This window comes from Alexandromys fortis, unplaced genomic scaffold (genome assembly GCF_014885135.2).
Source record: "Alexandromys fortis isolate MF-2015 unplaced genomic scaffold, M_Fortis_MF-2015_v1.1 scaffold_225, whole genome shotgun sequence".
In the NCBI taxonomy this organism is placed as follows: domain Eukaryota; kingdom Metazoa; phylum Chordata; class Mammalia; order Rodentia; family Cricetidae; genus Alexandromys; species Alexandromys fortis.
The window spans coordinates 96,892-117,951 of NW_026068119.1; the positions used below are offsets into that span (position 1 = coordinate 96,892).

A 21,060-nucleotide genomic window follows, 5' to 3' on the forward strand; every position below is an offset into this window, starting at 1 on the left:
GAACCAGCAATGTGGTTGATTTTCCTTATTCTTTATTCTTTGCTCTTTGTCATATTTTTTTTTCTTGGAAGATCTCAAAACTGTCCAAAGAGAAGTGTCCAAGTCTAGCCCTTGGGTTTCCACTATGTAGATGGTGATCTGTGGGGAAATGGCATTCCTAATGGCCTACCCTGGGGGTCTGGCTTGTTGACCATATAGAGTAACCAGAGAAAGTCCTTGTGCTCAGTAGGGCACCTCCACTTTTTTCACTTCCTCTCTTCTCTCTATCTCTACCTTGCCACCTCCTAAATCCCCCTTCATGCCCTATACTCCCTTTCTGATGCTTGTCCTTCCTGCTCACAGGCATGGTCTTTTATTAGGAGACCATGGCCTGGCCACTTGATGCTAGCAAAATGGATGGATGGATGGATGGATGGATGGATGGATGGATGGATGGATGGATGGATGGATGGAATGCTCAATGGTCTGATCCATGAGAGGTGCGTCACCAATGATATGGGGTCGACAGCTCTTCCCTTGTCTGCTTCGGGACTATGATATGGTGACCATTGCAACCCGTCTGCTTCAGAGTAACCCAGACGGAAAACGGAAGTGTCCCGGGTGCGTGGGGAGTGAGACCAGATGCCTGAGTGGGGCGGGAGCACGACAGGAGCGGGCCCGGAGCCGGCCGAACGGCCCTCCTGCAGCGTCGCGCATGCTCTGTGTCCACCTTTGCGCCCCATTCCCACACCGCCGCCGCCGCCGCCCCCGCCCCGGCCCTGACTGCTTGCGCACCCTGCTCCTCCGCAGCCGCGGCGGACCTGGCTTATGGACAGCCACGCAGTACAAACCTCCTGAACAGAGGTGAAATCGACAACAGTTTGAGAGCTCTGAGTTTTGCAGGGGCGCCTCCCGGGAGAGCTTCTCGGAGGCAGCATCCTTAGCCTCGGTTCTGCCCACAGTAGGGTTGCAGAGGGAAGACCAAACGTGCGTGGCGCGCAGGTACGCAGGCAGGCTGGAAAAGAGAGGCGCTGCGGGTCGCAGGCCCATCTCAGCAGCGGTGCGGAAGGGTGGACACAGGTGGCTGGAGGGTGGAAATTGGAGCGGTGGCGGAGGTGTTTGGGGAAGCCTTGGGCTGTGGGCCAACATTGGAAGGACTGGGCAGGGTGGCTCGGGAATGCCCCTTTCTAGCGCCTCGGGGAAGAGAAGCCGGCCTGGCTGGGCTCTAGGGAACTGAAGCCATCTTTTTATGTTTCTCTCCTGATTTTCAGACGCTGTTACGGGGTCTGGCACAGGAGCATTGCACTGCTGATCTACCCAGGTAATTTGGGTTTTGCACCCCTGGGTGTGGGAACACCTCCAGGCAGGCTCAAATTGTGTGATCATGGCACTGTTACACAGGGGTGCCTGGCCAACAGTCCGCAGGTACAATCCCTAAGGGCCCCCACACTGGGACAGGACGTCAAAATCCTGAACTTGTGGCTCTTAGGAGTGGAGGGTTGTGTGTGTTGACCAGTGCCCAGCGTGCTTCCCCCATTCAAGGGAAGAGCAATAAGCTTAACTAAGCCAATGCCTGGGAAGGTAAGAGCAGAGTGAGGTGGGAAGGGGTGAGATAGTGAGCAGAGCTGAACAGAAAACTGCGGTGCTAGGATGACTAGTTCCGTCTGTCAAAGATCTGCCAAGACCCATTAGGAGCCGGGTTCTTGCAGACTTCTCTGAGATCTGGCAGAGAAGGAGATGGCAAAAGTCTCTGCTCTACGCTTGGAGTTCTAGTGACAGCACAGACCATGAATCATAAACGGCTTAAAATGGTAGCTGCATAGGATGAATGAAAGATAGTGGGAGCTGAAAAAGGCGCAGTTGCAAGCTTAGGTGCTGTGACTAGAAAAGGTGATGAAATAATAAGCCATGTGCTTCTGTTTTGGAAGAATATTCTAGACAGAAGGAATAGCTGGTACGAAAGTCCTGAGGCAAGAGTGTTCTGACTCCTGAGAGGCCAGTTTGACTACAGCTGAGGGAGGAATTGGGAAGGGTCTTGTGAGTTTACTCTGAGTGACAATTTTGGTAAGGCTGTGGGCAGAAAAGGCCAGGATCTGACCCACCTATTCAGAGGATCAGCCATGGTTGGCCCTGTCTAGGCCAGCCTTGGTTCCCGCCTCCTAGAACTAAGCCTGGGGCCTGTAGTCACAGGGGAGACCCCTGAGGGCTTTGGCGGGACAGGCTCCTCAGATGGCCCTCTCTGGCTCTTCTACCAGGTCCGGAGGAAGGGCAGGAACAGCAGGTGGGGTGGAGAAGAAGTATTTGGGAGTCTTGAGTTGCTAGACCCCAAGGAAAGTTCCACCCTAAGTAACCTACATCTCCCTTCTTGTAGATGAAAAGGCCCCCAAATCCCCTTGTGATGTAAATAAGGAGGATTCTGAATTTTTTCTTGCTGTTTATTTGGTGGGGTTAAGGTTTCTTTGTCTGGGAAAAGTGCCCCACCTCGTGGTAGCCTGTAGGATGGTGCTCTGAGGCTCTGAGCACCACACGTCCTGGCTTCTCACCCTCCTCCCCTCCTGCTCCTTGAAAGCAGGAGTGGGGGAAGCTGGTCTGTGAGCAAGACCCCTGGCAGGACCAAAGCCTAGGGGAAGGGGTGTTCAGTTTACAGGCTGATCTGTTTCCTAGATGATCGCCCTGAGACCCCAACCTTATATGGGGACAAACCTGAGCTTCAAGGCTTAGAATCACCTTTCAGCTTGTCCTGTGTTCTGGAGGCCCACAAAGGTAGCCAATGGAAGGAAGGTGTTCTCCAGTTCCACCAAGCTTCTTCCAGAGCTTACACACACACACACACACACACACACACACACACACACGAGCATGCCATCCAACAGACTGGAGTTACATAGTAGTTACCTGGGATCCCCATGAGGTTTGTTGTGTCTTGGCAAGAGCTGAAATCATGCCTGACTTTCAGGGGGTAGGTCTCAAGGACAGACAGTGGTGTGTAGCCCCCTTGTGTGACTATCACTTCCAAGGGTCTATCCTTCCACAGGTAAAACCATGTCCATGGGCCTGACTCTAAGGACAACGTAACAGAAGTGTACCACCTCAAATGTGGGGAGGGATGGGCTGAAGCAAGTGGACTTCTGACTTCTCTGAAATGGATCGTGTCAGCATGGTGCCATTATGGTGGGAAACAAACCTGCATTGTTTTTGTTTAGCGTGAGAGAGAGTGCACCATGATGCGCACAAGATCAGAGGACAATTTGGGGAAGTCGGTTTCATCTACAGATTTGCACTATCATATGTTTTGTTTGATTAAAATGTGAGTTTCAGAAATCAAATCCTGATTGTCAGGCTTATATGACTAGTGATTTTACCTGCAGAGTCATCTCCCTGGATCATGTTTGGGTTTTTTGTTTGTTTGTTTGTTCAGTTGATTGGTTTTGTTTTTTGTTGTTTGCTTGGTTTTGGTTTTTCGATACAGGGTTTCTCTGTGTAACCCTGGCTGTCCTAGAAGACCTCGAACTCACAGATCTGCATGCTGCTTCCCCATAATCATGTTGTTTCTTTAAAACTGTATATATATATATATATATTTCAAGACAGGGTTTCTCTGTAGCTTTGGAGCCTGTCCTGGAACTCACTTTATAGACCAGACTGGCCTTGAACTCACAGAGATCTGCCTACCTCTTCCTCCTGAGTGCTGGGGTTAAAGGTGTGTGCCACCACCACCAGGCTTAAAACAGTAATTTTAACCTGAAACACTGGGGTCATCTCCTCCACACTCTTTTGGTGTTGTAGTGTATCAATAATGAAATGTGGATGTAACCCGTGGACATCCAAATGATCAAGAGAACCCCTTTCCCTTCTTATTTGTGTGTATGTGTGTACGTTTTTGTGTGAGAATTTGGATGCATGTCTATGCAGGGAGGCCAGAAGTCCATGTAGGGAGGTCTTAGCTGGTTGTTCTCTACCTCAGGTCCCCCTTCTTGGTAAGTAAGCACTTTATCAACTGAGTCATCTCCCCAGCCTCCTTTCCCTCCTTTTTTGATGAGGCAAAAGTCACTTACCATAAAAGACACCATTTGCAGGGCCGAAAAGATGACTTTATGGTTAGGAACACTGGTTGCCCTTACAGAGGGACTGGATTCAATGTCCAAAACTCACATGGCACCTCATAACCATCTGTAACTGCAATTTCAGGGGATCCAATGTCTGCTTCTGGTCTCTGTGAGCACCAATAATCCACTGATACACAAACATGCATGCAGGAAAACACCCATACACATAAAACAATAAAAATTTAAAAATTCAAACTTAAAGGCACTATTTTAAAGGAAGCTATCCAGTGCATCTGCTCCGAGAGAATTTTCATCGCTTCATGAAGAAACCCCTGAATCCACTACATCACTCTTCATATCTGGGCTCCCAGGCCAGATTTCTGGCTATGAATTTGCCTCTTTCAGACTCAGTATATTCTATAAAGATTTTGAGGGAGTTCACTACACAGTGACATTGTAGCACAATAAAGGCAGCAAGAATTCTCTTATTTGCACCCCTGAATGAGAGAAAACAGCCACTTGGGACCACATGGAGGTGCATTTAGGGACAGGGAAACTGTTAGGATATCTTGTGCATAGCAGGAATTGGGCCAGTTCCTTGTGGGATTGTAGGAGCCATCTAGTTTTCTGGGATCTAGTCCCTGATTGAGAACCCAGTAAGAAAGCCGGGGGCAGGGTGAGTATTTAGTGGCTGTAAAGACTGAGACCTTATAGGATGTGGTAGGAATGGGGGCTTAGCAACTGCCTTTAAAAGACAAAGATTTTAGCCACAACTAAAAACTAGGTCAAGTCAGCTCTTGTGAAATGTCATTACATCATATAAATGGAATCATAAAATATGTGGCCGTTTGTGTCTGGATCTGGCATTTTTAACTTTGCAAAAAATCCCCAAGGTTCATCCATGTTGTAGCATACGTCATAATTTCCTTCCTTTCTAAACACAAATAATGTTCCATTGTTTATATACACCGCATTTTGTTTATCCATTTGTCTGCTAATGGACGCGTGGAGTTTCTGCCTTTTGGCTAGTGTGACTGCTATGAATGTGTGTGTATAGGTTTTTAGTGTAGACACCTGTTTGAAATTATTTTCAGTATGCGCTCAGGAGTGAAATTGCCTGGCCATGTGGTAACTGTGCTTAATTCATTGAGTAACCATTCAGATGGATTTTTTTCCCTTGTGTTGCAGGAGAATAGGCATTGAGTGTATGTATGTTTCCATATGAAAGGACATACACACATGGCAGCGCACGTGCACATGCATATATGTATGTATGAAGGCCAGAGGTAGATATTAAGTATCCTCCTCAACAATTCTCCACCTTATGTATGGAGAGATAGTCTCACTTAAACCCAGGGCTGCTCAACTGAGCTAGTTAGTGTTAGCTAACCAGCTTGCTCCAAGGATCCCTGTCTCTGTTTCCTGTGTACTGGGATTACAGATGGGCCAACACACCCACCTGGTATTTGTATAGGTGCTGGATATCCACTCTCCATTCTTGGCACTTGAACTATAACCCCACTGAACAATCTCTCCAGCCACAAATGGTGTGTGTGTAATATGAATGTGTGCTTAAGAGTACAGGTTCTATAAAGGCCAGAGACATCTGATCTCCTGGAGCTGGAATTAGAGATGGAAGTAAGACATCTGATATGGGGACTAGGAATTGAACTTTGGTCCTCTGGAAGAGCAGCAAATGTTCTGAACCACTGAGCCATCTCTCTAACCTCTTAAATGATCTTTTTCGTGTGAGTCATAGAAAATTCATCAAAAGCCAGGTAATGGTGGCACACACCTTTAATCCCAGCACTCAGGAGGCAGAGGCAGGCAGATATTCATGAGTTCAAGGCCAGCCTGGTTTACAGAGCAAGTTCCAGGACAGCCAGAATTGTTACAGAGAGACACCCTGTCTCAAACACCCCTACAAAAAAGAAACTTCATCAGAAACATGACTTTATAATTGGTCAATGTTGATTGACAGTTCATCAAGGGATCTGGGGACAGTTTAAATTTCAGGTAAATATGTGGCTGTCCTTGTGTTCCCTAGACTCCATCCCTTCTTCTCTCCTGTGGCCTTATCACTGGCAGACAAACAAGCTTTACTTGCCCACCAGGCAAATAAAAACTCTTTCAAGCCATTGCCACACTGGACTTCCTCCTGGTTTCTCTGCTGCTCCACTCAGGACTCTCAAGTCTGGTTGAACAACATTCTTGAAATGGTCATTTAACTGACAAGCTTCTATACTAACTGATGCACAGAACTCCGAGGCTAAAGTAAACTTTATCTATTCTGTCGACCTTCAAGCCCTTGGAATGAGAAACAACTTCCTGCTGTCCTCACCCAGTCTCATTGCTTGTGTCCATCATCTCAGTTCTTAGCAACACAAGCACTACTGACGGAGAGCCATGTCCAGGACTTTTATTGCCTGTGTTCCCTCGCAACCACATTGCCACTCTCAGCCTACCATCGCCTCGTCAGAGTGCCGCCACTCTTCTCTTTCTGCTCACACTCCACTGTGCCTCACGGTGTCCCACCCTTCTCTTTCTGCTCACTAGCAGCTATCACTCTGCACCTGGGAGTTGAATTGTGTGTCTGGAGGGTTTTTTTTTTAACATGAACCCAGACACTAAAGGAAGAGGAACCCATAAATGGAGCTTCCAGGAATGTCTGGAAACTTGGGGGGGGGGATCAGAAGAAAGAGATTTAAAAAATGAAGGAAATGAAGGGGGTTGCAGAGACAGCTCAGCCTTTTAGAATACTGGCTGATCTTCCAGAGGATTGGGGTTTGATTCCCACTACCCACGTGGTGGCTCAAAACTGTCTGTAATTCTGGTCCCAAATGATCTGACACCTTCTTCTGGTTTCCTTGGGTACCTTGGGTTATATGTATGGTACTTAAACATACATATAATCAAAATAAAATAAATAAAAATAATTTTTAAAAGAAGGCAATGATAGAGAAAGAGCATGCTCTTTTGGAAGGCTGGAGAGGGCATATGAGCAAAGTTGGTATGTGATCCCTGGATTTTGGCCCACTCAATGGGCCAAAATAGAAAAGCATGAAAGCTAAGTTTGGGAATGTGTTGAGGACTGAATTGCCTTGTGTCTCTACAAAATGATCGCTTCATGTCCCATCCCCAACTGCCTGGGAAGATACCTTTACTTAGAAGTAGGACTTTGGAAATGTAAGTAAGGTTAAAATGAGACCATATTGGAGTATGGTAGGCCCTAATTCAATGAATAGTGTCATATAACAGTAGGGAAATTTTGATCCAAGTGCACATAGAGAAGACATCCATGTGAAGATTCAGGAAAGCATTGGAAGGATGCAGCTACAAGTCAAGGATCACTGGATACCACCCAGTGGCTGAAAGAGGCAAGAAAAGCAGCCTTCAGGATGAAAGGAGGACCCACCCACCCCCAGCGCCTAGATCTCAGGCTTTCAACCTGCAGAACTGGGAGAAAATATGTATGTATGGTTTTAAGCCCCCTGCAGCAGGTACCTTGTTGCAGTGGCCCCATCAAGATATAAGGAAAGTGTGGTGATCTGTAGCCTAGGTGAAGCTTCCAGAGTGAGAAAACCCATTGCCTCGTCCTCCAAGGAGGGTGCAGAAACTGGCCTCTGGGAAAGAAACCCACCCTTTCTTTGGGACATACCTCATTCACACACACCACAGCATTCACTGTCTCACCTTGCTACTCTCTGGCAAGAAAAATAAAGCAGGTTTTGAAACAAGCTGAGGTTGGCTGCACCGAGCCACCCTGATCTCACTGACCCTCTTTGCTCTTCTCTCAGCCTTTCAGCTGTGCCCTCTGTGATTGTCCTGACTATGGCAGCCAGTCTTCTGAGAGCAAAGCCCAAGGTAAGTAGTCAGCCTTCCCCTTACTGTCCCCGAATTTGCCCAGAGCAGTTTCCCTCTGCTGCCCTGGATGTCTCAGGCCAGCAGAGTGCTTTGCCATCCCCGCCGCCCCCAACCCCTGTGGCTTGCTGCTTTCCTGAGTTTCCTTTGCTAGGTTTTCAACATCTGTCTGTTCCTCTTTCCTGTGGCACTAATACTTGCTGCTGACTCTCTCCTGACTGCTGAACTTTCTTGAGGCAGGGGGATTCCCATGTTTTACTGTTTTCAACTAGACTTAACCTGGAATTTAATTCCCTACTACATAAATTGCTTGTTTTAGGTACCAATATCTTTTGAGGATGTGTCTGTGTACTTTACAAAGGCAGAATGGAAGCTTCTGGATCTCAAACAGAGGAAGCTCTACAAGCAGGTGATGCTGGAGAACTACAGCCATTTGGTGTCAGTGGGTAAGTGACCCTACCATGTACACACACCCAGTCCCACCTACTGTCTCTGGACTCCAATTCTGAATTTTTTTGCTTGTTGATGGCTATGAACCCAAGAATAAGTACATTTTTTATTTGACCCATACCTTGTAGATCAGCTGTGGTATCAAAAAGAATAATATGGACTTGTAAATGTTCAGGATAAATTCAGTATGACCTTTCAGACTTATTTTGCACATAAAATCATAGATTGCCCAAAAATTTCTTTCTATTGATAAACAGATGCCTATTATACAGGAATATTTACTTGCAGAATTTTAGACTCATTTTATTTTTAACAGCAGATGTATTTGACATTCAACTTACTTTATAGAAGTTAGCAACATCTTCCACTTCCACTGCCTGTGAGGCCCCATGCTAGGGCCAGGCAGTGCATTTGGTTTCCAAGCCTGGAGACATCTAGGCAAGAGCCGGGGCAACTTCCAGCCTGCTGCTCTCTTCTTTCTTCAACATGCTCCACGCTCCTGTGTTTGTGCATCTGTAAGAGGGTGTCCATCTTGCCAGTTCCAGGCAAAACCAAGATTCACAGGTTGTGTGGATGAACTCAAAAGCACCAGGAAGTGAGTGAGAAGAGTAATGAGTCCCAACTTCTTCCTCTAATGAACAGAGTCTAAGCTGGGGCTGTCCTCTGTTCTGGCATCTTTCTAGCTGAGATGGCTCCCTGGCTGGCTTTGAGTTGGGTAAGGATTTGTGAGAATGAGCCCTCTTCCATTTTCTTTCTGACTCTACAGACCACCAATGTCTCATCTGACCCCTTGGAGGGAGACTGGTTCCTTCCCTAGGTTCTCTTTGACCATCAAGAGAAAGTTGGGGACACATCTTCCCATAAGACTTCTGGAATTTTCACTTGAGGGTTTTTGTTTTTTGTTTTTTTGGTTTTTCGAGACAGGGTTTCTCTGTGGCTTTGGAGCCTATCCTGGAACTAGCTTTGTAGACCAGGCTGGTCTCGAACTCACAGAGATCCGCCTGCCTCTGCCTCCCGAGTGCTGGGATTAAAGGTGTGTGCCACCGCCGCCTGGCTTCACTTGAATTTTAGTGGAGAAACATGCTGCCCCCAAGCACAAGACAAGGGCTAATCTTTCTTGGCTATACTTTCTGAGGAGGTCTTTGCTCTCTGAAGACACAGGCTGAACTCTGTTTAAAAATTATTCTGTCCAGCTGGGCGGTGGTGGCGCAGCCTTTAATTCCGGCACTCGGGAGGCAGAGGCAGGCGGATCTCTGTGAGTTCGAGATCAGCCTGGTCAACAAGAGCTAATGCCAGGACAGGCTCCAAAGCCACAGAGAAACCCTGTCTCGGAAAAAAAAAATTCTGCCCTTAGCTAGAAAGGTGCTGATTTTCTTCATTTCTGTGAACAGGGTTTGCTTTCCCTAAGCCTAACCTGGTGTCCCAGCTGGAGCGAGGGGAGAAGCCCTGGATTGCAGACAGAATGGGGACTGCAGCAGCATCCTGTGCTGGTGAGCAAGACACCCTCAGCCAGCTTGCTAGTGGCAAGGGTAAAAAGTAAGGACTGGCCTAAGGAAAGTGGCGTAGATACTGAAACTTTGGGTGAAATGTCCTCTTTAGTGATGGGTGTTAGCCTCCCTTGCTGGGGATGGGTGAAAAGAGACTTTACTGCCCTCTAGAAAGAGCAGAAACTCTCCCTTCTGCCTGCCTGATGTGTTGTTGTTGTTGTTGTTGTTGTTGTTGTTGTTGTTGGTGGTGGTGGTGGTGGTGGTGGTGGTGGTGTTTTATTCTGCAGTTTCTTGATGGGAAAATGAAAGAGGGGGAAGCACTCTGAAAAAAAAAAAAAACCTGAAGTGACAGTCTGTGGCTCTGTCATTACAGGAAATGGGATAAAGAGCAAGATGCTGACTTCAAGGCCGAAACTTTTTGGAAGAGGGCTCCTCGGAGACACCTCGGGATCCATGGTGCAGAGACGTCCTCACGACTTCAGGCCAAATTCCATTGTAAGGTACCGGCGCTCCAGAATCACCGATAAACGGTATCTCTGTCAGCAGTGTGGAAAATTCTTCAGCCGCAGCTCCAATCTCATCAAGCACCGGATCGTCCACAGCGGCGAGAAACCGCACAAGTGCAGCGAGTGCGGGAAGCTGTTCCGGCGGAACTGGGCACTGCTGGAGCATCAGCGCATCCACAGTGGTGACAAGCCCTACGAGTGCGGGGAGTGTGGCAAGACCTTCACGCGCAGCTTCAACCTTATCAAGCACCAGATCATCCACAGCAGCGAGAAGCCGTTCGTGTGCCGAGTGTGCGGGAAGGTGTTCCGGCGGCGCTTCGCTCTGCATGAGCATGCGCGCATCCACAGCGGCGAGCGGCCTTATGAGTGCGGTGAATGTGGCAAGACATTCAGCCGCAGCTCCAACCTTATCGAGCACCAGCGCACCCACAGCGGTCAGAAACCCTACATCTGTCAGGAGTGCGGCAAAGCCTTCAAGGGCATCTCGCAGCTCATCCACCACCAGCGCAGCCACCGCGGCGACAGGCCCTTCTCGTGCCAGGAGTGCGGCAAGGCCTTCCGCGGCCATTCAGGACTTAGCCAGCACCAGCGAGTGCACAGCGGCGAGAAGCCCTACGAGTGCAGCGAATGTGGCAGGGCCTTCGGTCGCCGGGCCAACCTCTTCAAGCACCAGGTGGTGCATGGTGGGGTGCGTCGTGGCCGCTTAAAGGGACTTCGGCGCGGCTGCATGCTCCTGGAGCATCGGCGCGGGCCCCACAGGTCCCAGGAAGCCGGGGAAGGCAGCTCGGCCGAGCCCCAGCTCATTGACGCCAATAAGAAGCCCCAAGTGTGTGAGCACTGCGACCAGGTCTTCGAGAGCAAGTTGCTGCTGTGTCGCCATTTGCGCATTCATGACGACGAAGATGACAAGAAACAGAAGTCGATTACTGTGAGTACCTCAGGTTCGGAGGAGAGGTCGCTGCTTAGCCAGGATTTGGAATCCCAGCCCGCAGAAGGAAACGGCAGCGAAAGCAGTGAAAGTTTCCTGTATGCTGAGAAGGCCCAGGGCCCATCCTCACCTTGAGGCCAGAAACAGGGCAGCAACTCAGAATGGCAGGGTAGCCCCCTTCCCCAGTGTGAAACAGAAGTAACTCAGAAACACAGGGTACTCCCCACCCATCCACCCAGTGTAATCTGCCCTACTCTTTCCCTGATGAGTTGAAAAGGAAGGGCTCCCTCCCTAGTCCTGGATGATCCAATTGATACCTAGAGGTTGCACAGGAAGGCTCCTCAAGGAGCCTAGGCAGGGTACTCCTGTGTGTGCTTGGGTGAATGAGTGCCTGTGTGAATGGGGTCTCCAGGGCAGCAGATTTGCATAATACAGAGTTGGTCTCTACCATTCACAGGAGAATTGCTTGACGTGGTTGAGGAAGAAGGAGCAGAGTCCAGCCAACTCTAAGCACAATTACATTGAAGTTTACAGGGGATTACCCGTGTGTCCTTTCTCTTGTTAATGTGTTAGTGGGGGTGGTTGCCTCCCATTAATAGATGTTTGTGTTTCTAGATAGAATATACTAAAAGCACTTTATTCCATTAAAAGTTTATAAACTAGCCTGCTGTTCTGAAGCAGACTAGACTGTCTGTGAAAACTTGGGCCTTGTGTATGTGGCCCTGCTGCTGTTTGGAGGGTCTGTACCAAATCTTGCAGAGAGGTTAAGACCCAGGGACCCTGAATGTCTCCTTTTGGGAATGGAGCCCCTTTTTTCTGGTCCCTCTCAGGAACAGGATCTAAGTAAGACTTGGCAGCATTTGTACCCCCACCACCCTGCTGGCTTCAGTCTCCTCCCCTCCCACTCAGGGAAGGCCACATTGGCCATTCCTATCCCCTGCTCCAGTGCCTAAAGCTTCCAGTTTGTCTGCTAATCCCTTTTAAGCCACCACTGTGTGGTGACAGCAGATTAAGAATTCACACTTAGGTGGCCCCTGTAGTGAGTCTGGCCAGACAGTTATCTTTAAGATGACATTTCTTAGCATATTAAAGTTGCCATTACTTTGATGTGCTTTTATTTGGGGATACCATTAGTTGAAAATGGAGATTTTTGTTATGTGAGAGTGTTGGAGAATTTATCTTTTATAGAAATTCCTCACACAGAGGGCGTAGCTCAGAGATGGAGTATGTGCCTAGCAGACTACAGGCCCTGTGTCCCATCCCTGCCCCTCCCCCAAGAAAAGCTTGGACAGAAGGAAGGGGCCTTTCCAACCCATGACTGATGTGCATGGTGGCAAACCTAGCCCTGAATGATGATGTAACAACCCCCACCTCCTTTCCCTTAAGCCTGGCTGGCTCTTTAGAAGGCACTTTACTGCCAAGGAAGCCAGTGGCAGTCCTATTCCACCTGTGCTGCCCCCAGGAGACCTGTCCCTTGGCATACTCAGCTCAGCATCCTGGGTAGCAAACTACTTTTCAGCCCTCTCCTATCCCAGAGGAGAGAAAGATTTTGTCCCAAAGACTGCCCTGGGGGCAGTTTGTTGGTACAGGTGAAGTGGAGGCAGCTCTTGTACACTCCAAGAAAGAGTGGTGGCACCTCCCCTGAGTGATGTTCAAAGATAGCTGCATCCCAGGATGCTGGCTGGTTGGAGCCCTGGTCATAAGAATATACACAGGGAGGAGAAAGAGAGAGAGAGAGAGAGAGAGAGAGAGAGAGAGAGAGAGAGAGAGAGAGAGAGAGAGAGAGAGAGAGAGATTTTATGTATATAAAATGTTTTGTGTAAAGCCCCAGTTTGTAACTTGCTGTTATCTCTGTGTCCTACAGTAGATCCCTGTCTCCCTGTCCTGTGATTGTTCTCCTGTCTGTGAGCCTGCAGCTGCTCAGCCTTGTGTCTGCACTCCAAGCCCCATGCCTGGGTACTAGTGAAAGAGCCTTGCTCCCTTGATCTGCTGGGTTTGAGTTATGTAGTGGTTGACTTCATGGAAGCAGTTCAGAGTATGCGTCAATTTGGTTTCCCAATAGAAAAAGAAATGCTAGGAACAGTGTCTTTTAAGTCCCTGGTAAAGTAATTGCTCGATCTACTAGGCCTCACACAGAGCAGGTGCCCACAGTGGGAGGCTCTGTGCAAGCTCTGGCACATACTCTTGGGTGTTCACTTCTATGGCTCCAGGAAATGAATGAATGATGCCTATCTTCCGAGACAGTCACCAGCTTCTTTACCCAAGGCTGAGTTCCTAGAGGAAGGGTCATGTACAGGCATTTTCAGCAGGAAGTGGGTCTGCAGGGAGAGCTGTAGAGCCCTTCAGAGTGGGGATCCTGGAGCATTTCAGGGTCTCCACTGGTTGCCTACATACATAGCAGCAGAGCTCTTGGTCCATTTCCTCCTTCAGTTCCTGTTCCTAGATGTTTTCAGCAAGCAAAGTAGTGAGTTCTCTCAGGTATGCTAATCAGGTATGCAAAATGAACAGAACAGGTTTCTCCTGGAAGAAAGTCAAAGTCACCAGAGGGACACTTGTGCTTTTCCTTGTTTCCTGCCTGAAGCCTGTGCTTCATCCCTCAAACTGGATGGGGAATGGGGCTGATCGTTCATTTGTGTGTTTTGAGGGGCAACTAGATTATAAAAGCTTAAACTATCAGAATCCCTGCTGTTTTCTAGTTCCTCCTCTTCCTGTCCCCCACCAAACTTTACCCTTTTGTCTTGTAAAAGACTTTGGCTGCTTTTCAGGTGCTGTGGGAATGGCCTAGCAGTGTCCCAGGAAACTCATAGATGGTCGTCTCGGAATTAATTTATCATGAGGTGGAATTTTCAACATCTTTGTTGGGTGAAAAGCCGACAGCTACTTGGAAAGGTGCTCCCCCATGTGGAGAGGGCTTAAAGTAAACAGACAGGTAGTGGGTTCAAGGTTACAAGCAAAAGTCAACTCTAACCTAGAAAGAGCCCAGTGATGCTAGAGTTATTGGGGAGGGCTTGCTTCCCATGTGGGAGGGCCTGTCTTAGTCTGCCCAGGGTGCAGGCTTTTCACAGGGCCCCATACTGCAACTCTGAGACCAGGATTGCCCAACAGGCTCCTTATCAGAAAACTTCATCAGTCTCAGAAGAGGCACCACAATGCCTGCCTTCTGTTTGTTTCTGCTACCAAGTTTCAGGCAGCATGAAAGCACCCACCTTGTAGCTTTCCAGGCAAGGAATAGAATATAAGGGATTTCAGGTGTGTGTGTGGGGGGGGGGTTGCTGAAAAGTGCCTTGGTTGGAAGTGGGGAGGATGTGTATTAGGGAAGCCTAGAATGCACACAGGACCGGACAGTCCTGAGTCGGGAGCTCAATTACTGTAGAGTATGGAGCACCTAGGATGCCATGTGTAGGAAGTCAGACCCTAGCTGGTTCCATTTGAGGAGCAACTTTCCTAAACAAGAAATGAAGTCAGTGTTAATGAGAACTGATATGGGGTGTGAGTGCACACCTCACCAGCCACTCTGGTCATTTAGATGGTTTGGAGGTCTGTGAAATCTCTGCAGTGAGACAGCCACCATGAAGAGGTAGTGAGAAAGAAGAGGAAGGACTCGAGTGACCCCAGCCACCTTCCTCTGAGTCCCCACTAGCCCTGGCATTTCTAGCTGCCTTCATGTTTTTGTGAGCCCCAATTCATCTGTGATTTCACAAAACAATTGCCCTCTGAGATTCCTGGACACTTTCTTTGTAAGGGGGTTTCTTTGGGGGATGTTGTTTTAAGCTTGTATAACCCAGACTGGCCTTCGACTCTTAACCCTCCTGCCTCTAACTCTTAAGTGCTGGAATTACAGGTTTGGGCCACCATGCCTGGCTTCTGAAGATTTTTTACATTTGTATCAAGTTCAAGGCCTTGCATGTTTGTGAGAACAGTGCCTCCTTTTGTGTTCAATAGGACTGATTAAGCCTGGTCTCTCTCCATTACCCGAGAATGGTGAGAGCAGAAATGAAGGCTTACTGTGCATTTGGAGGCCTCCTGACTCATTAACATTCTTTGGTAGATTGGTAGGGGTATATACAGCTTAAAGTGTGCCATTGTGGATGGATTGTGATGGGTGTCTGTACCCTTAAAACCATCCTTATTGTCAAGTCAGTAAACATTCAGTATCTTATAATTCCTCCTTTCTGCTCCTCCGTGCCCCCGTCCTTATAACCACTGCTTTCCATCACTGGTGATTACCTTCTTTGTAAGTGGACTTCCACAGTGTTTGTCTAGTCTCTCGGTGCCATTTTTTAGATATTTCCAGGTGTTTGTGTGTATATCCACACTTGGTATTTATCTCATTGTATACATGCCCCCCAATGTCTGTTGATGCCTGTTAGTTAGTATTTACATTCTTTCCAGTTTGAGACAAATAAAGCTGCTATGAGTATTTGTATGCACATTCCAATGTGAACGTGTTTTTATTTCCCTTGAGTGCTTTGTTAGGAGTGGAAGAGCTGGTTCACATGGTGACACATTGTTTAACTTTGGGGAAGAACTGCCAAACATTTCCAAAGCACTCGCATTATTTCATATCCCTAATAGCTGTTGTATGAGAGGTCCAATTTCCCCTGCCTTCATCGGCACTTATTGTGTCTATCTTAGTGGAACCACCCTAGTGTGGGGGAAGTTGTAACTAATTGTGGGTTTGATTTGCATTTCCTTCGTGACTAAAACACTGAACATCTTTGCATGCACTTGTTGGCCATTCACATTTCCTTTGAAAAGTATGTTTATCTTTTGCCCATTTTAACTGAGTTGTTTGTCTTCTTACAAAGAATTACTGACATCCCTTCATCAAATATATTTTTAACAATATTTTCTTCCAAACTATGTATTTTAAATTTTTACTTTGTATTTTTTTTTTTTTTTTTGGATTTTTGAGACAGGGTTTCTCCGTAGCTTTTTGGTTCCTGTCCTGGAACTAGCTCTTGTAGACCAGGCTGGCCTAGAACTCACAGAGATCCACCTGCCTCTGCCTCCCGAGTGCTGGGATTAAAGGTGTGCGCCACCACTGCCCGGCTTTTACTTTGTATTTTTGGGGTCGCAGTTAAGAACTCTTAACAACAAAAAAAATCACTAAGACATTATCTTATGTTTGTCTATAGAGCTTTTCATGACTTGGATTTTGTTGTTGATAGTCTTGGGTTTTTTTTTTGTTTGTTTGTTTGGGTTGGGTTTTGCTTTCTTTTATTTTTCAGGTGGGGTCTTCCTGTGTTGTCTGGGCTCGTTTTGAACTCCTGCAGTCATGTGATTACATTGCCTCCACCCCTGGAGCGCAGGACTTGCCATGTGCCACCACACTCAGCTTTGAACCCCTGATAATGCAGAACGTTCTCCCCTTCTTCCTTCACACAGACTTTTAAATAACTATTTGAAAGCCAAAGGGTGCTAGGATGGAAAGTGGGCTATATATGATAGCTAATTATTCTGGGAACTGTGTGGCCAGAACAGGTTACCAACCTTCTCCTGTTTCCTATCAGGGAGGAGTTTTAATAATCAACTTCAGGAGAAATTGGGAGAACTAAAAGATGATTTTTCCCTTTAACATCAAACAGCCTACACTGCAAAATTAAAATGAAACCTATATCATATTTAGTGTCTGGATTTTCCCTGGAAATTTCAAGGTGCCCCCAGGGACCCTAACAAAATTGAATGGCACTGGTGGAGAAAAGGAAAGAAAAAAGTAGAAAGTTACAGGTTGTACATTTATCTCTACTGTGCAGACTCATGGGAGAGCTTCAAAAAGCATTTTTCTCAGCCTGAAGACTCAGACCAGTGTTCACCCACTGACTTGCCCCACTGACCCCTGGGTATTGCTAGAGAAGGGACTGCCACCTTCATTTCCATCCATCCTCTGCCATAGGGCCATACTTTGAAAAGCCCTTTCAGTCCTTAAAGAAAGTCTGTAGCTTTACTCTTAGGTTTCGCTCTCTAACCCAGTTTATGTATTGTATGAGATCAATTAAAAAACCATTCTGGAGGGTATTCCATTTGCCCAGCACCACAGTTGCCAAGACAGTCTTTCCCCCATTGAATTACCTTGGTGCCTTTGTGCAAAGGCAGGTGGCCATATGTGTATGAGTCGATTTCTTCATTCTTGGTAGCACCACATCACTCATGGCAAAGGACTGAATGCTTGTCCCCAGACCTCTGGTCATATTTGAAAATCCTGACCTGCAAAGGGATAGTGTTAGGAAATAGAGCCTTTGAGGATAATTATGCTTCAGGGAGGTCATGAGTTCGGGGCCTTGGTAATGGAATCAGTGCCCTTGTAAGAAGAAACTTTAGTGTCTCCTCTCTCTACAGTGTGAGACTACCGTGAGAAGATAAGCATGCACAAGCCAGAAAAGGGGTCCTTACCAGAAGTGGAATCTTAGACTTCCCAGACCCTAGAACTATGAGTCATAAATGCCTGGTTTATGCCATCAAGTCAATGGTATTGTATTTGCTATTGTATCCAAACTGGCTAAGACAATTAGTCTATCTTACATCATAATCTCTTCATTGCTGTAGTTATGTACATCTTGACATCAGATATTGTGAATGGCTGTTCTTTTTCAAAATTGTTTTACATAATCCAAGTTCGTTGCATTGCCACAGATGCTAGGATTTAATTGGGGTTGCATCTAACCTATAAGTTTCATGGGTGCAACTTCCCCATCATATACAGAGGACAAAATCTCAGAGCGAATGCCTTGGTCCTGTGGCTCTTAAAATCTTTCTGCCCTTTCTTCCATACAGTGGTCTCTGGGCTCAGTGACAGAAATGGCCACCTGCTGTGATCCCTGGTGCTACTGATGCTCAGGCAGTAACACAAGATGGAACTCAGAACAACTAAGCCTGTTACAAAGACCCTAAGGCTGAGTGTGCATGGACAGTCATAGCTCACAGCTGTCATGGTGAGAATGCAGGGTAGCGCACCCTGCAGGTGAACAAGCAGACCAGTGATGGCCGTCAATGGGCCTTCAGTGGACTCAAGTCACTCTGAAGCCATCTGGAGCCCTTGGCCCCCGAGTTTTCTGCCAGTTTTATCCACAAGAAAGCAAGGCCAATCACATCCTACAGCATTTTCCTGTTGAAAGATCCTCGCCCTATCCATTTCTTCTGTGTTTTTGATAGTAACCTCTCTTTTGTAAGCCCTTTTTCTAGCCCTTTGAGGTGCGTATGAGTCCTTGTAAAGGCTTTTGGAGCGGAATGAGGCCTCAAATTTCTGGTGATCATCCTACCTCAGTCTTCCTATGGCTGGGATTACAGAGGTACACCACCAAGCCTGGTTTTGTAGATTTCAAGCAATTTAAGCATCCCACAAGTCCTGCTGCCCCAGGAAGTTGCTGTGAGCATAATATCCCTTTGCCCTCTGTTTGTGTGCTTACGGAGAACACAATTAGAACCCTGGCTGGAAAGCTTGGGAAAATTAGCAGCTCTTGGATCCTAATGCTAGCCAAGGCCAATCACTGCATAGGGGAGGAAAGTGGAAACTTGGGAGGCACCCACTAGAAGCAAAGCCATAAAACAGAGACTTTAGGGAGGAAGCAAAATGTCACATCTGCATGTCTGAGGGCAGAGCAGCCAGCCCAGTGCTCTGTGAGGCTTCACTCTGCTTCTGTGGATGATAAGCACTAGGTTAAAGTCAGGGAACAATTTTATATACCACCTTGGCCAGGCTACAAAACTCAGGTTTTGGTTAAACAACAGTCTAGATGAGGCTGTAAACATAATTTTAGATGAGATTGACTTTAAATAAAGCCATCATTTTCCCTAGTGCATTTCTTTTTTTAATTTATTGATTTTTATTGAGCGCTACATTTTTCTTTGCTCCCCTCCCTGCCTCTCCCGTCTCTTTCAACCTTCTCCCAAGAAAACCAACATTTCTTTTTTTATTCCGAGACAGGGTTTCTCTGTAGCTTTGGAGTCTGTCCTGGAACTAGCTCTTGTAGACCAGGCTGGCCTTGAACTCACAGAGATCCTCCTGCCTCTGCCTCCCAAGTGCTGGGATTAAAGGTGTGCGCCACCACCGCCCAGCAAGACCAACATTTCTTAAGGAGACATGATTTTCCAGCATCTAGAACACTTTATAAAGGTATGATGCTGTAAAGAGACATGTGACACACACCTGTAATCTCTGCACTAGGAAGACTGAGAACAGGAGGATTGCAAGTTTGGAAATGAGGTCTGTACTAAAGCTCAGGTTAAAAGAAGGTAATAAAGGTGGGCTTGGACCCTGTGTGGCTAAGAAGTAATAAGTAATAAAGGAGTTCTCAGGCAGGGATATACACATATCATGTCATATGAAGATGAAAGAAGAAATGAGAGTCCTGCATATGCCAACAAGTCACAGAATGGCCAACCATACAGATTCCAGGGAAGGAAAATGGACTAGATTCTCTTGAAAAACTCAGAAGGAACCTACCCTGGTGAGCCCTTAATCTTAGCCTTTTAGCACTGTGGCGTGCTTTGATTTGGCAGCCCTAGAAAACATAAGGCCTACCCCAACCCCCATTTAAAGGTGATTTGGGTGAGTGAGATGGCTTAGTGAGTAAAAGCACTTGTCACATAAGCCTGACAATCTGATTTTGATTCCTGTAACCCATATTAGAAGAAAAGTCATGACTCCCTGAATATCATCCTCTTACTTTAACAGGAACACTGTAGTAAGTGCACATGGACACACACACATGGCACACTAATAATTAATGAAGGAAAGATTTTTTAAATACTCAGAAGTTAGGATAAACTCTTCTATACAGCATTACATTGTGAGGAAAACAAAAGGTAAAACCATGAGCTATCTCTAATACAAAGTGAAGGAGCTGTCCAATAGCAAATCTCTGAGATATGGTCAGATCCTTATTTGGGGGAAATGGTGATTTTTGAAGACTTCAATTATTCAATAAAGATGATCCAAGAGGTTAATTTTCATCTCAGAAAATAATCTAAAATTAAACAAGAGATGATAGATGGACATAATCAAGAAAAAAACTGAAGTTTAATGAAGCAGAAAAATTGAAAGTGTAAGGAAAGTTTCAGCTTGTTTTCCTTTGAAAGGTCCAATGAGGGGATGTGGAGATGGCTCAGTGGGAAAAGTGCCTGTCTCACAAACATAAGGACTTGAGTTTGTATCCCCAGAACCCATTTAAAAACTGAGCAAGTCAACACGTATCTGTAACCATTGCAGTGACTAGGAAGAAATAAAAGATACCCTAGGTTTCTCTGGACAGCCCATCTAGCCAATTGGTGGGCCCAAGTTTTAGTGAGTACCCTGACTCAAATAAAATAAACTGCCAGAAGTCCATATATGAACATGTGGACACACAAATATGCATGTACACAGACTCAAAAGAAAGGGCCAATGAAACAGATAATTTCTCATAATCCTTATTATAACATGACTTAAAATAAGAAAGGAGACATCAGTATAGATGATAGAAGAATGAAAGAGATTGTTAATAAAACCTTAAGCTGGGTGGTCATAGCACATGTCTTTAATTCCGGTTGTTGGAAGGCAGAGGCAGGTAGATCTTTGTGAGTTTGAGGTCAGCTTGGTCCATAGAGCTAGTTCCATGACAGCCAGGGCTACACAGAGAAACCCGGTCTCAAAAAAGAAAGAAAAAAACCTTAAAGTCCTGCACGAAATTGGCTATAAATTTTTCAAATAGAGGCATTTATGACTTTTAAGAAGTACCATATCTAGTCAAATGTCACTTATGCAAAATTGTGAATGTGTGGGAAGAAGATGCAAGGAAGAATATAAAGGGATTCTCTCTCTCTCT

At 46.5% G+C, this 21,060-nt stretch overlaps 1 protein-coding gene across 7 annotated transcripts in view; it reads left to right on the top strand.

Annotated features, from left to right (window-relative positions):
- Window positions 1–688: 688 nt before the first annotated feature.
- Zfp92 (ZFP92 zinc finger protein) overlaps window positions 689–21,060 on the top strand; it is a 29,984-nt gene continuing 9,612 nt past the window's right edge. Inside the window, exons 1-7 of one of the 7 annotated variants that reach the window (XM_050125055.1) lie at window positions 689–981; window positions 1,251–1,300; window positions 7,823–7,889; window positions 8,206–8,332; window positions 9,728–9,826; window positions 10,197–11,257; window positions 13,122–15,689. In XM_050125055.1, coding sequence (XP_049981012.1) covers window positions 7,857–7,889; window positions 8,206–8,332; window positions 9,728–9,826; window positions 10,197–11,257; window positions 13,122–13,124 — 1,323 coding nt within the window. In that variant the 5' untranslated portion in view covers window positions 689–981; window positions 1,251–1,300; window positions 7,823–7,856 and the 3' untranslated portion in view covers window positions 13,125–15,689. Of the gene's footprint in view, window positions 982–1,250; window positions 1,301–3,675; window positions 7,890–8,205; window positions 8,333–9,727; window positions 9,827–10,196; window positions 15,690–21,060 lie in introns of those variants that run through there. The other 6 variants (XM_050125048.1, XM_050125051.1, XM_050125050.1 and 3 more) reach the window with 6 other exon arrangements.